At 43.2% G+C, this 18,861-nt stretch overlaps 1 protein-coding gene across 8 annotated transcripts in view; it reads left to right on the plus strand.

Annotated features, from left to right (window-relative positions):
* Window positions 1-18,861, plus strand: part of LOC137374301 (pleckstrin homology-like domain family B member 1) — a 505,821-nt gene that overhangs the window by 255,967 nt on the left and 230,993 nt on the right. For 7 of the 8 annotated variants that reach the window (XM_068040126.1, XM_068040127.1, XM_068040125.1 and 4 more), the window contains 2 exons: window positions 10,255-10,410; window positions 11,908-12,018. In XM_068040126.1, the coding sequence (XP_067896227.1) occupies window positions 10,255-10,410; window positions 11,908-12,018 (267 nt within the window). The remainder of the gene's footprint in view (window positions 1-10,254; window positions 10,411-11,907; window positions 12,019-18,861) is intronic. The other variant, XM_068040129.1, reaches the window with a different exon arrangement.

Genomic DNA, 18,861 nt, shown 5'->3' on the forward strand with positions numbered 1-18,861 from the left:
AATGGAGAGATCAGATAGAACTACTGTACACAGGGGAATGGAGAGATCAGATACAACTACTGTACACAGGAATGGAGAGATCAGATAGAACTACTGTACACAGGAATGGAGAGATCAGATAGAACTACTGTACACAGGGGAATGGAGAGATCAGATACAACTACTGTACATGGGAATGGAGAGATCAGATAGAACTACTGTACATAGGGGAATGGAGAGATCAGATAGAACTACTGTACACAGGGGAATGGAGAGATCAGATACAACTACTGTACACAGGAATGGAGAGATCAGATAGAACTACTGTACACAGGGGAATGGAGAGATCAGATAGAACTACTGTACACAGGGGAATGGAGAGATCAGATACAACTACTGTACACAGGAATGGAGAGATCAGATAGAACTACTGTACATAGGGGAATGGAGAGATCAGATAGAACTACTGTACACAGGAATGGAGAGATCAGATAGAACTACTGTACACAGGGGAATGGAGAGATCAGATAGAACTACTGTACACAGGGGAATGGAGAGATCAGATACAACTACTGTACACAGGAATGGAGAGATCAGATAGAACTACTGTACACAGGGGAATGGAGAGATCAGATACAACTACTGTACACAGGAATGGAGAGATCAGATAGGACTACTGTACACAGGGGAATGGAGAGATCAGATAGAACTACTGTACACAGTGGAATGGAGAGATCAGATAGAACTACTGTACACAGGAATGGAGAGATCAGATAGAACTACTGTACACAGGAATGGAGAGATCAGATAGAACTACTGTACACAGAGGAATGGAGAGATCAGATACAACTACTGTACACAGGAATGGAGAGATCAGATAGAACTACTGTACACAGGAATGGAGAGATCAGATAGAACTACTGTACACTGGAATGGAGAGATCAGATACAACTACTGTACACAGGAATGGAGAGATCAGATAGAACTACTGTACACAGAGGAATGGAGAGATCAGATACAACTACTGTACACAGGAATGGAGAGATCAGATAGAACTACTGTACACAGGAATGGAGAGATCAGATAGAACTACTGTACACAGAGGAATGGAGAGATCAGATACAACTACTGTACACAGGAATGGAGAGATCAGATAGAACTACTGTACACAGGAATGGAGAGATCAGATAGAACTACTGTACACTGGAATGGAGAGATCAGATACAACTACTGTACACAGGAATGGAGAGATCAGATACAACTACTGTACACAGGAATGGAGAGATCAGAATGAACTACTGTACACAGGAATGGAGAGATCAGATACAACTACTGTACACAGGAATGGAGAGATCAGATACAACTACTGTACACAGGAATGGAGAGATCAGATAGAACTACTGTACACAGGAATGGAGAGATCAGATAGAACTACTGTACACAGAGGAATGGAGAGATCAGATAGAACTACTGTACACAGGAATGGAGAGATCAGATAGAACTACTGTACACAGAGGAATGGAGAGATCAGATAGAACTACTGTACACAGGAATGGAGAGATCAGATAGAACTACTGTACACAGGAATGGAGAGATCAGATAGAACTACTGTACACAGGAATGGAGAGATCAGATAGAACTACTGTACACAGAGGAATGGAGAGATCAGATAGAACTACTGTACACAGGAATGGAGAGATCAGATAGAACTACTGTGCACAGGAATGGAGAGATCAGATAGAACTACTGTACACGGGAATTGAGAGATCAGATAGAACTACTGTACACAGAGGAATGGAGAGATCAGATACAACTACTGTACACAGGAATGGAGAGATCAGATAGAACTACTGTACACGGGAATTGAGAGATCAGATAGAACTACTGTACATGGGAATGGAGAGATCAGATAGAACTACTGTACACAGAGGAATGGAGAGATCAGATACAACTACTGTACACAGGAATGGAGAGATCAGATAGAACTACTGTACACGGGAATTGAGAGATCAGATAGAACTACTGTACACAGAGGAATGGAGAGATCAGATAGAACTACTGTACACAGGAATGGAGAGATCAGATAGAACTACTGTACACAGGAATGGAGAGATCAGATACAACTACTGTACACAGGAATGGAGAGATCTGATAGAACTACAGTACACAGGAATGGAGAGATCAGATAGAACTACTGTACATGGGAATGGAGAGATCAGATAGAACTACTGTACACAGAGGAATGGAGAGATCAGATACAACTACTGTACACAGGAATGGAGAGATCAGATAGAACTACTGTACACAGGAATGGAGAGATCAGATAGAACTACTGTACACAGGGGAATGGAGAGATCAGATACAACTACTGTACACAGGAATGGAGAGATCAGATAGAACTACTGTACACAGGAATGGAGAGATCAGATAGAACTACTGTACACAGGGGAATGGAGAGATCAGATACAACTACTGTACACAGGAATGGAGAGATCAGATAGAACTACTGTACACAGGAATGGAGAGATCAGATAGAACTACTGTACACAGGGGAATGGAGAGATCAGATACAACTACTGTACACAGGAATGGAGAGATCAGATAGAACTACTGTACACAGGGGAATGGAGAGATCAGATAGAACTACTGTACACAGAGGAATGGAGAGATCAGATACAACTACTGTACACAGGAATGGAGAGATCAGATAGAACTACTGTACACAGGAATGGAGAGATCAGATAGAACTACTGTACACAGGAATGGAGAGATCAGATAGAACTACTGTACACAGAGGAATGGAGAGATCAGATACAACTACTGTACACAGGAATGGAGAGATCAGATAGAACTACTGTACACAGGGGAATGGAGAGATCAGATAGAACTACTGTACACAGGGGAATGGAGAGATCAGATACAACTACTGTACACAGGAATGGAGAGATCAGATAGAACTACTGTACACAGGGGAATGGAGAGATCAGATACAACTACTGTACACAGGAATGGAGAGATCAGATAGAACTACTGTACACAGGAATGGAGAGATCAGATAGAACTACTGCACACAGGGGAATGGAGAGATCAGATAGAACTACTGTACACAGGGGAATGGAGAGATCAGATAGAACTACTGTACACAGGGGAATGGAGAGATCAGATACAACTACTGTACACAGGAATGGAGAGATCAGATAGAACTACTGTACACAGGAATGGAGAGATCAGATAGAACTACTGTACACAGTGGAATGGAGAGATCAGATACAACTACTGTACACAGGAATGGAGAGATCAGATAGAACTACTGTACATAGGAGAATGGAGAGATCAGATAGAACTACTGTACACAGGGGAATGGAGAGATCAGATACAACTACTGTACACAGGAATGGAGAGATCAGATAGAACTACTGTACACAGGGGAATGGAGAGATCAGATACAACTACTGTACACAGGAATGGAGAGATCAGATAGAACTACTGTACACAGGAATGGAGAGATCAGATAGAACTACTGCACACAGGGGAATGGAGAGATCAGATAGAACTACTGTACACAGGGGAATGGAGAGATCAGATAGAACTACTGTACACAGGGGAATGGAGAGATCAGATACAACTACTGTACACAGGAATGGAGAGATCAGATAGAACTACTGTACACAGGAATGGAGAGATCAGATAGAACTACTGTACACAGGGGAATGGAGAGATCAGATACAACTACTGTACATGGGAATGGAGAGATCAGATAGAACTACTGTACATAGGGGAATGGAGAGATCAGATAGAACTACTGTACACAGGGGAATGGAGAGATCAGATACAACTACTGTACACAGGAATGGAGAGATCAGATAGAACTACTGTACACAGGGGAATGGAGAGATCAGATAGAACTACTGTACACAGGGGAATGGAGAGATCAGATACAACTACTGTACACAGGAATGGAGAGATCAGATAGAACTACTGTACATAGGGGAATGGAGAGATCAGATAGAACTACTGTACACAGGAATGGAGAGATCAGATAGAACTACTGTACACAGGGGAATGGAGAGATCAGATAGAACTACTGTACACAGGGGAATGGAGAGATCAGATACAACTACTGTACACAGGAATGGAGAGATCAGATAGAACTACTGTACACAGGGGAATGGAGAGATCAGATACAACTACTGTACACAGGAATGGAGAGATCAGATAGGACTACTGTACACAGGGGAATGGAGAGATCAGATAGAACTACTGTACACAGTGGAATGGAGAGATCAGATAGAACTACTGTACACAGGAATGGAGAGATCAGATAGAACTACTGTACACAGGAATGGAGAGATCAGATAGAACTACTGTACACAGAGGAATGGAGAGATCAGATACAACTACTGTACACAGGAATGGAGAGATCAGATAGAACTACTGTACACAGGAATGGAGAGATCAGATAGAACTACTGTACACTGGAATGGAGAGATCAGATACAACTACTGTACACAGGAATGGAGAGATCAGATAGAACTACTGTACACAGAGGAATGGAGAGATCAGATACAACTACTGTACACAGGAATGGAGAGATCAGATAGAACTACTGTACACAGGAATGGAGAGATCAGATAGAACTACTGTACACAGAGGAATGGAGAGATCAGATACAACTACTGTACACAGGAATGGAGAGATCAGATAGAACTACTGTACACAGGAATGGAGAGATCAGATAGAACTACTGTACACTGGAATGGAGAGATCAGATACAACTACTGTACACAGGAATGGAGAGATCAGATACAACTACTGTACACAGGAATGGAGAGATCAGAATGAACTACTGTACACAGGAATGGAGAGATCAGATACAACTACTGTACACAGGAATGGAGAGATCAGATACAACTACTGTACACAGGAATGGAGAGATCAGATAGAACTACTGTACACAGGAATGGAGAGATCAGATAGAACTACTGTACACTGGAATGGAGAGATCAGATAGAACTACTGTACATGGGAATGGAGAGATCAGATAAAACTACTGTACACAGAGGAATGGAGAGATCAGATAGAACTACTGTGCACTGGAATGGGGAGATCAGATAGAACTACTGTACACAGGAATGGAGAGATCAGATAGAACTACTGTACACAGAGGAATGGAGAGATCAGTTAGAACTTCTGTACATGGGAATGGAGAGATCAGATAGAACTACTGTACACAGAGGAATGGAGAGACCAGATAGAACTACTGTACACAGGAATGGGGAGATCAGATAGAACTACTGTACACAGGGGAATGGAGAGATCAGATACAACTACTGTACTCAGAGGAATGGAGAGACCAGATAGAACTACTGTACACAGGAATGGGGAGATCAGATAGAACTACTGTACACAGAGGAATGGAGAGACCAGATAGAACTACTGTACACGGGAATACAGAGATCAGATTGAACTACTGTACACAGGGGAATGGAGAGATCAGATAGAACTACTGTACACGGGAATACAGAGATCAGATTGAACTACTGTACACAGGGGAATGGAGAGATCAGATAAAACTACTGTAGACGGCATGGAGAGATCAGATAGAACTACTGTACACGGGAATACAGAGATCAGATTGAACTACTGTACACAGGAATGGAGAGATCAGATAGAACTACTGTACACAGACCAATGGAGAGATCAGATAGAAGTATTGTCCACGGAGGAATGGAGAGATCAGATAGAACTACTGTACACAGGGGAATGGAGAGATCAGATAGAAGTATTGTACACAGGAATGGAGAAATCAGATAGAATTACTGTACACAGGGGAATGGAGAGATCAGATAGAACTAATGTACACAGGGGAATGGAGAGATCAGATAGAACTACTGTACACAGGGGAATGGAGAGATCAGATAGAATTACTGTACACAGGGGAATGGAGAGATCAGATAGAACTAATGTACACAGGGGAATGGAGAGATCAAATAGAACTACTGTACACAGGGGAATGGAGAGATCAGATAGAACTACTGTACACAGACCAATGGAGAGATCAGATAGAAGTATTGTACACAGGAATGGAGAAATCAGATAGAACTACTGTACACAGAGGAATGGAGAGATCAGATAGAACTACTGTACACAGACCAATGGAGAGATCAGATAGAACTACTGTGCACAGACCAATGGAGAGATCAGATAGAAGTACTGTACACAGGAATGGAGAAATCAGATAGAACTACTGTACACAGAGGAATGGAGAGATCAGATAGAACTACTGTGCACAGACCAATGGAGAGATCAGATAGAAGTACTGTACACAGGAATGGAGAAATCAGATAGAACTACTGTACACAGAGGAATGGAGAGATCAGATACAACTACTGTGCACAGACCAATGGAGAGATCAGATAGAAGTACTGTACATAGGAATGGAGAGATCAGATAGAACTACTGTACACAGGAATGGAGAAATCAGATAGAACTACTGTACATAGGAATGGAGAGATCAGATAGAACTACTGTACACAGGAATGGAGAAATGAGATAGAACTACTGTACACAGAGGAATGGAGAGATCAGATAGAACTACTGTGCAAGGGAATGGAGAGATCAGATAAAACTAGTGTACACTGGAACGGAGAGATCAGATCGAACTACTGTACACGAGAATAGAGGGATCAGGTAGAACTACTGTACACAGGAATGGAGAGATCAGATAGAACTACTGTGCACGGGAATGGAGAGATCAGATCGAACTACTGTACACGAGAATAGAGAGATCAGGTAGAACTACTGTACACAGACCAATGGAGAGATCAGATAGAAGTACTGTACACAGGAATGGAGAAATCAGATAGAACTACTGTGCACGGGAATGGAGAGATCAGATAGAACTACTGTGCACGGGAATGGAGAGATCAGATAGAACTACTGTGCACAGGAATGGAGAGATTAGATACAACTACTGTACACAGGGGAATTAAGAGATCAGATTGAAGTACTGTACACAGGGGAATGGAGCGAACATCTTGAACTACTGTACACCGGAAGGGAGAGATCAGATAGAACTACTGTACACAGACCAATGGAGAGATCAGATAGAAGTACTGTACACCTGAATGGAGAGATCAGATAGAACTACTGTATACGGACCAATGGAGAGATCAGATAGAAGTACTGTACACAGGAATGGAGAGATCAGATGGATCTACTGTACACAGGAATGGAGAGATCAAATTTGTGTACTGTACACAGCGATGGTGCTGTCAGGTGGATGTGAAACATTTTTGGGCACTATTTCACGGAAGAGGAGGTGAGTTCTTCCTTTGTCCCTGTCTCTATTTACCCCTCAATTAGCATCTCAAAAAGTCAGATTGCTGATTGTTACCATATTGGTCTTTGTGATGCCTTACTGTATGCATATTGACTGTTGCATTACTTTCCTCTTTATCTTAACTTCCTTCTCCCATCCTCGCTTTTCCCTGCTCGCTCTCTCCCTCAGTCCACTCCAGATTCTCTGCACGAGCTATCTCGCCCTCCATGCTTTATCTTGGCTGAACCTGAATGTCTCAAGTCGCTGAGTTCAACACCACAAGTACTTGAGTATTGTTAAGAAATTTCATCGATTTGAATATCTGTTTATATAATAATTATATCCTGGTTCCGCCAGGGCCTCTCAGCTCCTGACCTCATTACTGCCTTGGTCCAAACGTGGACAAAAGAGCTGAACTCGAGAGGTGAGGTGCGAGTGACTGCCTTTGACATCAAGGCAGCTTTTGACCGAGTATGGAATCAAGGAGCCCTAGCAAAACTGAAGTCAATGGGGATCAGGGGGGAAAATCTTTGCTGGTTGAAGTCATACATAGCACAAAGGGAGATGATTGTGGTTGTTGGAGGTCAATCATCTCAGCTCCAGGACATCACTGCAGGAGTTCCTCAGGGTAGTGTCCTAGGCCCAACCATCTTCAGCTGCTTCATCAATGACCTTCCTTCAATCATAAGGTCTGAAGTGGGGATGTTCACTGATGATTGCACAATGTTCAGCACCATTCACAACTCCTCAGATACTGAAGCAGTCTCTGCCTGGACAATATCCAGGCTTGGGCTGATAAGTGGCAAGTAACATTTGCACCACACAAGTGCCACACAATCATCATCTTCAACTAGAGAGAATCTAACCATCTCCCCTTGACATTCAATGACATCACCATCACTGAAGGCCTCACCATCAACATCCTGGGGGTTACCATTGACTAGTGAACTGGACCAGCCACATAAATACTGTACTGACAAAAGTAGGTCAGAGGCTGGGAATTCTGCAGTGAATAACTCACCATCTAACACCCCAAAGCCTGACCACCATCCGCAAAGCAGAAGTCAGGAGTGTGATGGAATATTCTCTACCTGTCTGGAAGGGTGCAGCTCCAACAACACTCGAACCTCGACACCATGCGGGACAAAGCAGCCCGCTCGATTGGCACCCCATCTACAAACATTCACTCCCTCCACCATCGATGCACAGTGGCAGCAGTGTGTACCATCTACAAGATGCACTGCAGCAATGCACCATGGCTCCTCAGACAGCACCTTCCAAACCCGCGACCTCTACCACTTAGAAGGACAAGGGTTGCAGACACCACCACCTGTAAGTTCCCGTCCAAGTCACACACCATCCTGACTTGGAACTATATTGCCATTCCTTTACTGTCGCTGGGTCAAAATCCTGGAACTCCCTTCCTAACAGCACTGTGGATGTTCCTACCTCACATGGACTGCAGTGGTTCCAGAAGGCAGCTTATCACCACCTTCTCAAGGGCAATTATCGATAACCAGCGACACCCACATCCCATGAACGAATTAAAAAAGAAAACCTTGGATAATAAAATTACATAAATCCCCTGTATTAGAACATAGAACATAGAACAGTACAGCACAGTACATGCCCTTCGGCCCACGATGTTGTGCCGAACCTTTAACCTACTCTATGATCAAACTACCTACCTACCCACCCTTCATTCTACTATCGTCCATGTACCTATCCAACGTTCACTTAAATGTCCCTAATGTATCTGCTTCTACTACCACCGCTGGCAGTGCATTCCATGCACCCACCACTCTCTGTGTAAAGAACCTACCTCTGACATCTCCCCGAAACCTTCCTCCAATCATCTTAAAATTATGCCCCCTGGTGATAGCCCTTTCCACCCTGGGAAAAAGTCTCTGGCTATCCACTCTATCTATGCCTCATCATCTTGTACCCCTCTATCTTCACATGCTTTCCCATGTCTTTATGAAACGGAGATGAAATTATTGTGGGATTCAAACGTTGTTCCCCAGTAAAGTTTAGCAGTATAAAGTGTTATTATGTAACGAGGCTCACACAGTTGCCCCTATTGACAGGCCCACTGGAATTGTAAAAGCATTCTCTGGCCGGACATCCCAGGTCTCAATTCCACTCTCTGTGGAAGAGCTGGAAAAAAGAGGAGGAATGAAAGAGGAGATTAAAAATAACAGCAGTGGTGCTGGTGGTGGTTGTGGTCGGGGAATGGGGGTGGGTCCGTGAAAGTGGGAGGGGCAGATTTTCAGTTTGCCAACCAGGAATGAAATTTGGGTGGTTCCTGTAACCAATTGGCAATGGGTGAAAATGAATCCCAACATCTTCTCTGGATGAAAAGTGTCGAAATGGAGTGCTGCATCTTTAACGTTTGATGGAGCCCCATCCAACCCCAATACTTCATGACCTCCGATGTTCTTTCTTTGCTGAACTATAGCAGGTAGAGTTCCTTGCTCACATTTCGTTTCACTCCTATTCAGCCAGGAGGAGCACGAGTGGAGGTTGGCTGTTTGATTGACAAGAAGGGAAGCTGTGCTTGTCCGTGTTTACTGCTGCACGGGCTGGGGATCACAATCTCATTGGAAGCAAGTGCTGGGACCCGCTCCTCCATCGGGTGCTCCCAGTCAAGTGTGGTGACCACAGGGAGACCTGGTCAGGAAATCGGGGGCTAGCAGTCCCTGGTTTTCCTTGTACTGGGGAATCGGCCTTTGGAACTGCACATGGTACTGAGGAGGAAGGATGTAACAGGCTAGAAAGGAGACAGCACAGTTTGTGATGGAGTGATCCTGTTTATAGTGGAGTGATCCCGGTTGTTGACCTAGAGTGATCCTGATTATAGTGGAGTGACCCCGCTTTCCGTAGAGTGATCCCAGTTGCCCTGGAGTGATCCTGATGTAGTTTAACCAGTATTTGATCGATTTATTTCTCTACAGGACGGTGAACTTTTGGATACAGAGATGAAACAATACGATGATTTAGAGTTTCAGCAGCTGGAACAGGAGAGCAGGCTTGAGGAGGAGAAGGAGAACCTCTCCAAACAGCTCCTGGGTGAAATGGCAGAGTACCAGCAGAGTATTGCAACAAGGGAGGTAACTATCTTAGTGGGAAAAGGTGTATCACACACAGAATGAGAAGGGGAAGAAATTAAAATAAAACAAGAGATAAAGCTAATTTTTGGCATTGTAGAATGAGACAACACAGGAGGCCATTCAGCCCATTATACCTGTGACAGCTTTTTAAAAGAGCTATCCAATCAATCTCACTCCTCTGTTCTTTCCCCATACGCTACAAATTTCTCAAGTATTTATCCATTTCAGGTATTTATCCACCTCCACACATTGTGCTTGAATCTTCTTCCACCAACCTTTCAGACTCCTGACTGCCTCCCTGGAGTATGGCTCGGAGCATTTTCCCGAATGCTGGTTGTGGCATTTGCTGTGAGATCTTGGAGCTCATGATTAGAAAATCCCTCATCACTCTCACCCATCGGTGGCAGAGCAGGCTGCAGGAGCAAGTTGATGTCTTTGGAAGTGTTTGAAGCTGCCAGTGTAAACTTTCCACACTGTGATGGTGCTGGAGTGCCTCCACTGGTGGGAGCCTAGAATTACAGTGTGACAGTGGGTGAACGTGGGCTTTTCTGATGGTGTGCAATGGAGTCATAGCAAATCAGTAGCCCATTTTAGACTCTGCCCATTTTCTATTCCAAACGGGCTGCCGATTTGCTCTGGACCTGTTTCACACTGCCAGCAGAGACCACTTTCACCCTTGAAAAGTTTACATAGGCGGATTCCATTATAAATGGGGGAATGCAGGCATGGAGACAGCTGTCAGGAAATTTGCACAGATCGAAGATTTTTAATGTAATATTGCTGGTTGACAGATGGGCAGTGTAGATGGATGATGATAGTAATATGTGTAATAATTGGCACTTCGCTGGGGCCACCATAAGCATTCTTGCCAAAGTCGTGCTCTGTTTACTTTTTAGCGGGTCCTGTTTGAAAAATCTTGGGCTGGGATTTTCCTGGGCTAGGGTCCCTCTGGCAGAGTGGGAGATGGTCCAAGGAAATTCCTGGCCTTTGTGTTGTATCCTTGCTACATTTTTAAGAGTACTGTGGTGGTTATGGTACTGAACTCGATCCCCCACCCCCACCTCAGAAGTCGAGAGTTTGAAACTCACCATGGCCACTTTTGAGACTGAGTTCAATAAAGCTGGAATTGGTGGACCAGCACATGAGAGGTTGGCTATGGGAGCTGTTGGTATTTTGTGAAAATCCAATGGGTACACTTGCATCTGTCGTGATAAGGGAACCCGCCATCCCTACCCATTCTGACTCCAAACCCGGATGATAAGATGGATTGTTCGTGCCATTAGGGCAAGTAGGGATGGGCAATAGATGTGAAAATCCCACCAACCAATAAAAGATTTAGTTGCATTTTAATGTAAAGACTGAAAGGGGAAAGAATTACATATTTTTCAGCTTAATTTTTTGTCGCTTGCTCATTGTTTTTAAATATAAATTCAATTATTAATCGTTCACCTATTATTTGAAGATGGTTCTCATGAGGCCACTACTTTTCTCTAACAGAAAATAATTGCGTCGTTGAGAAGTCAGGCTGGTCAGATTGTGCAGCAAGCTGAGCTGGAACACCGGCACTTCACGAAAGAGAAGAGCAACCTACTCGCCATGTTGCAGAGAGTAAGTGTCGCATGGAAAGCAGCCGGATACTCAGTTGGAAAACACTGTGTCTTCCCAAAAAAGCAAGGGATACAGGACAAGCCCTCTGGGTTTGGGCACTGTGCTTAACGAAGCCGATTCCCTACCCGGGTGGGGAGGATCCCAAGGGAACGTTGGTCCGCTATAAATGGAAAGTGGTGGAATCACTCAGCGGGACAGGCGGAATCTGTAGAGAGAGAAACAGAGTTAATGTTTCAGCTTGATAACCTAATGTCAGAACAATAAACTGCTGTGAATCTCCTCTGCACCTTCTCCAGTGCAATCACATCCTTCCTATAGTGTGGTGCCCAGAACTGTACACAGTACTCCAGCTGTGGCCTAACTAGTGTTTTATATAGCTCCAACGTAACCTCTCTGCTCTTATATTCTATGCCTCAGCTGATAAAGGCAAGTATCCCATTGGCCTTCCTAACCATCTTATCTACCTGTGCTGCTGCTTTCAGTGATCTATGGACAAGTACACCAAGGTCCCTCTGACCCTCTGTACTTCCTAGGGTCCGACCACCCATTATCTATTCCCTTGCCTTGTTGGTCCTCCCAAAATGCTTTACCTCACACATCTCAGGATTAAATTCCATTTGCCACTGCTGCGCCCATCTTACCAGCCCATCTATATTGTCCTGTAATCTAAGGATTTCCTCCTCGCTATTTACAACACCACCAATTTTCGTGTCATCTGTGAACTTACTGATCATACCTCCTATATTCATGTCTAAATCATTAATGTACACTACAAACATCAAGGGTTCCAGCACCGATCCCTGTGGTACACCACTGGTCACAGGCTTCCACTCACAAAAACAGCCCTCGACCATTACCCTCTGCCTCCTGCCACTAAGCCAATTTTGGATCCAAATTGCCCTGGATCCCATGGGCTCTTACCTTCTTAACTAATCTCCCATGCAGGACCTTCTCAAAAGCCTTACTGAAGTCTATGTAGACTACATCAACTGCTTTACCCTCATCTACACCTCTAGTCACCTCCTCGAAAAATTCAATCAAGTTAGTTAGACACGATCTCCCCCTGACAAAGCCATGCTGATTATCCCTGATTAATCCCTGCCTCTGCAAGTGGAGATTAATCCGATCCCTCAGAATTTTTTCCAATAGTTTCCCAACCACTGATGTTAGACTCATTGGCCTGTAATTATCTGGTTTATCCCTCCTACCCTTCTTGAATAATGGTACCACATCCGCTGTCTTCCAATCCTCTGGTACCTCTCCTGTGGCCAGAGAGGATTTGAAAATTTGTGTCAGAGCCCCTGCTATCTCCTCCCTTGCCTCACATAACAGACTGGGATACATCTCATCTGGGCCTGGGGATTTATTCACTTTTAAGCCCACTAAAACAGCTAATATTTAGTGTAAAAGGTTGCAGAAGAATAGCAAAGGGGGAGGGAAGCATGGACAATCTGGCAAAGAGGGGAAGACTGCCATGATCCGGGATGGGGGAGGAAGGAAAGCAGGAGTGAATTCCACTCGAAACCTGACTTCTGATTTCTGTCCGTTAATCTTTCCTGGGAATGCTGCGTCACCCCAGATGGGCCAATTATGGAATCAGCCCGAGAGTAACAATTTTCCAGGTGTCGCTCCTTAGCAGCCGAGGCATTATTTCAAGCAGTTTATACATTGGAACATTGGTAGTTTCCTCTGAGCAGTAACATCAGTTGAAGTTTGGCAATCCAATCTATGAGGAGCTTGAATAATATAAGGGAGCTCCTTGGCCGCTGAGCAAATTCGCAGCTACCAATCATAGGATTACATAGGATATAAGGCACAGAAACGGGCATTCGACCCAACCAATCTATGCTGGCACTTATGCTCCACTCGAGTCTCCTCCCACCCATTCTTATCTAACTCTATCAGCATAACCCTCTATTCCCTTCTCCCTCATATGCTTATCTAGCCTCCCGTTAAATGCATCTATACTATTTGCTTTAACCACTCTCTGTGGTAGCAAATTCCATATTCTCTCGATAGGGCTTGATAGGGTAGAAGCTGAGAGATTGTTCCCACTGGTCGGGGAATCTAGAACACAATCTCAGGATAAGGGGCCAATTATTCAGGACTGAGATGAGGAAAATTACTTCACTGAAAGGAATTCTCTACCCCAGAGGGTTGTGGACGCTCCATCATTGAATACATTTAAGGCTGGGATCGATAGATTTTTGGTCTTGCAGGGAATCAAGGGATATGGGGAGCGGGCAGGAAGGTGGAATTGAAACCCAAGATTGGCCATGATCGTATTGAATGCCATTCTGAATTTCCTACCCTTTACCCCTACTCTTTTCTGTCTTTCAGCTAACAATCCATTTTACTTCTTGTCCCCTGCCTCTGCAGGCTCGACGGGCCATATGGTCTACTTCTGCTCCTATTTCTTGTGTTATTGTATTCCCACCACTCTCTGGGTAAAGAAGTTTCTTCTGAATTCCCTATTTGTTTTCTTTATATCTATCTTCTATTGATGGCTTCTAGTTTTGCTCTTCCCTACAAATGGAAACACTCCCTGTGTCTACTCTATAAAAACCTTTCATCATTTTAAAGTTCTCTATTAGATCATCCCTCAGTGTCCTCTTTTCAAGAGAAAATGGACCTAGGTTGTCCATCCTGTCCTGATAGGCGTACCCTGCATTTCTGGTGTCATCTTTTTTGCACCCTCTCCAGTGCCTCAATGCCTTTTTAATAATATGGTGAACAGAATTGTACACAGTACTCCTGATGTGGTCTAACCAAGGGTCAATACAAGTTTAGTATAACTGCTTTACTTTTTAATTCTATCCCACTTGTAATAAATCTTAGTGCTCAGTTTGCTTTTCTTGTGGCCTTGTTAACATGTGTCGTTACTATTAGTGATTTGTGTATTTGTGCTCCCAGATAGATCCCTTTACTCCTCGATCCCGTTTGGTTCCTTATTTTCCAAGTAGTAATGCAAGCTCCTTATTTTTCTTATTAAAATGTAATACTACATCTTTATCGATGTTGAAATTAATTTGCACATTAGAGGGCCATTCAACAAGTTTATCAATGTTCTGTACGTCTGGCAATATCTGTGGAGACAGAAGCAAAGTTAAGGTGTCAGGTCTGTGACCTTTCATCAGTACTGATGACAGGTCACTGACCTGAAACGTTAACTCTGCCTCTGTCTCCACAGATGCTGCCAGACCTGCTGAGTATTTCCAACACTTTGTGTCACCAGCAAATTTAGAAACTGTGTTTTTGTTTCAAAAGTCTAAATCATTAATACAAATTGTGAACAGCAGTAGTTCTGACACTGATCCTTCTGGGACTCCACTTCCCACCTTCTGCCACTCTGAATTTCCTGCCGTTTGCCCCGACTCTGTTTTCTGTCTTTCAGCCAGCTAACAATCCATTTTACTTCTTGTCTTCTGCCTCCGCATGCTCTGGCCTTATTCATTAATCGATTATGTGATACCTTATTTTGGAAATCTAGATATATTACATCTACTTCATCACTCTTGTCTACTCTCTCGCTTCAAAAAATTCAATGAGATTGGTAAAGCAAGACTTTCCCTTTTGAAATGCATGCTGACTATTCTTTATGATATTTTTGGCTTCTAGATGTTTTTCTATTTTCTCCTTTAATAGGGATTCAGTTATCTTTTTGATATGGTAACTGTTCTATAGTTCCCTGGACATGTTCTATTTCCCTTCTTAAATATAGGCATAATGTTAACTATCCTTCAGTCTTCTGGTACTGCACCTTTTTATCATGAATTAATAAATTTGTGCAGTAGTGCCTCTGCCATCTCTTTAGATTATTTTAAAATAAGAACCAAGGGTTTTATCCTCTTGAAGTTTGATTAGTTTAATATTTCTCCTCTTTATTTTAAATACAGTTATACTACTACAGAAAGCCAAGAGAAGCATAGAAAGTGGAATGGTGAAATCAAAAAAGAAATTAGGAAAGCAAAGAGAGGGCATGAAAGAATATTGGCAAGCAAAATCAAGGTGAACCTAAAGATGTTTTATCAATACATTAAGAGTAAGAGAATAACTAAGGAAAGAGTAGGGCCCATAAAAGACCAAAAAGGTAATCTATATGTAGTGGTGAAAGATATTGGTATGGTTCTCAATGGATATTTTGCGTCTGTCTTCACAAAAGAGGGGGACGATGCAGATATTGTAGTTGAGGAGGAGGAGTGTGAAGTATTGGATGTGATAAACAGAGCGAAGGCTGAAGTATTAATGGTATTAGCATCCTTGAAAGTGGATAAATCACCAGGGCCAGATGCAATGTACCCCAGGCATTAAAAGAAGCCAGGGAGGAAATAGCAGAGGGTCTGACCATCATTTTCCAGTCCTCACTGGATATAGGTCTATCAGAGGATTGAAGAATTGCTTGCGCTGTACCTCTGTTTAAAAAGAGAGCAAGGCCAGTCAGTCTAACCTCAATAATGGGCAAATTATTGGAATCAGTTCTGAGAGACAGGATAAACAGTCACTTGGAAGGACACGGATTAATCAAGAATAGTCAGGATGCATTTGTTAAGGGAAGATCTTGTCTGTCTAACTTGATTGAATTTTTTGAAGAAGGAACAAGGAGGATTGATGTGGGTAGTGCAGTTGATGTGATCTACATGGATTTTAGCAAGGCTTTTGACAAGATCCCACAAGGCAGACTGGTTTAAAAAAATAGCCCACGGGATCCAGGGAAATATAGCAAGCTGGATACAGAATTGGCTCAGTGGCAGGAAACAAAGGGTAATTGTTGAGGGGTGTTTTTATGATTGGAAGGCTGTTTCCAGTGACATTCCGCAGTGCTCAGTATTAGGTCCCCTGCTTTTTGCGCTATATATTAATGATTTGGATGTAAATGTAGGGGATATGATCAAGATGTTTGCAGATGACACAAAAATTGGCTGGTGGTTGATAGCGAGGAGGATAGCTGTAGACGACAGGAAGATATCAATGGACTGGTCAGGTGGGCTGAAAAGTGGCAAATGGAATTCAACCCGGAGAAATATGAGGTGATGCATTTGGGGAGGTCAAACAAGGCAAAGGAATACACAATTAATGGGAGAATACTGAGAGGTATAGAGGAAATATGGGACATTGGAGTGTAAGTCCAAGATCTATGAAGGAAGCCGGACAGGTGGATAAGATGGTTAAGAAGGCATATGGAATCCTTTCCTTTATTAGCCGAGGTATAGAATATAAGAGCAGAGAGGTTGTGCTGGAACTGTATAAATCATTAGTTGCTTGGTAGTAGAGAACTTGAGTATTGCTGAAAATAGAGACATGTTGTCGAAGCTTTTCGTCTTGCACTCATCAGGACAATCTGCAAGAATACCAATATAAGGGAAAACAACAACTTTATACTGTATGAGAGTGCTGATTGGTTGGCAAGTGATTGGTAGAGGCGTTGCTATAGAGAATGCATCAGTTAAAGGGGACTGACAGTTAACTGCCACGCTTTGTTTGAAGTTTATACCAGGCAGCTTGACTCTGGTCAAGGTGTTGCCCTGAGAAATGAACCAGCGAATGGCTGTCACTTATTTTGTTCAGCTGCAACAGGCACAATGTTTCTACATATTCTTTCTGTGTGCAAAAAACAGGACCCTGTGTATTAATATATGTAGCTTCCAGTACACGCAAATGCGCCACACTGTGAACCCTACTGACAATCTTAAATTGGTTGTCAGCGTAATTCTTAGCACACTGTGGATTATTTAGCAACTGTTGTCCAATTGCAGAATCACATCTAATGTTGGACACTGTGTTTTGAGTTTTACAAGCACGGGCTGGTTGGATACGGCCCATACCTTGCCCGTTGCGAACAGCAGAAGGGACATGATGTTTGATACAATCCGCCAGTCTTTGGGATGTACGGCCCATCTACCTAACATCACACTGACATTGAAATTCATATCTCACATCACTCATTTGTGTGAAAGGCAGGATGTCTTTTTGGCTTGACGGCACCCGCTAGTGGTGAACATGTGTTGCTATTGCAAAGTAGCAGTGTGAAACAGCTAGCTTCACATGTTGCTCAAATTTTTGTGATACATTACCCTTCCAGGGTAACGTGAGGGAGACTGGGCACTTTTCAGGGCCGTAAATGACGGCCTTAGGCCCTCACATACGGTCACAACGGGCAAGGTACAGGCTGTACCCAACCAGCCCGGGCTTGCAAAACTCAAAACACAGACCAACATTAGATGTGATTCCGCGATTGGACAACATTGGCTAAATGATCCTCAGTGTGCTAAGAATTACGCTGACAACCAATTTAAGATTGTCGGTCGGGCTTGCAGTGTGGTGCATTTGCGCATACTGAAAGCTACATATATTAATACACAGGGCCCTGTTCTTTGCAAACAGAAAGAATATGTACAAACGTGCCTGTTTCAGCTAAACAAAATAAGTGACAGCCATTCACTAGTTCATTCCTCAGGGAAATGCCTTGACCAATCGGAGTCAAGCTGCTTGGTTTAAATTTCAAACAAAGCTTGGCAGTTAACTGTCAGTCATCATAAACAGGTGCATTCTCCATGGCAACACCTCGATCAATCAGAGTTCACTTGCCAACCAATCAGCACTCTCTTCTCATACATTATAGTAGTGTTGTTTTCCCTTACATTGGTATTCTTGCAGATTGTCCTGATGAGTGGAAGACAAAAAGTGTTGACGACATGTCTCTGTTTTCAGCAATATGAATCATTAGTTCGGCCACAACTTGAGTACTGTGTGCAGTTCTGGTCTCCTTGTTACAGAAAGGATGTAATTGCACTAGAGAGCGTGCAGAGGAGATTTATGAGAATGTTGCCAGGACTGGAAAAATGC

The sequence above is a fragment of the Heterodontus francisci genome, chromosome 10 (assembly GCF_036365525.1).
Source record: "Heterodontus francisci isolate sHetFra1 chromosome 10, sHetFra1.hap1, whole genome shotgun sequence".
NCBI classification, from domain to species: domain Eukaryota; kingdom Metazoa; phylum Chordata; class Chondrichthyes; order Heterodontiformes; family Heterodontidae; genus Heterodontus; species Heterodontus francisci.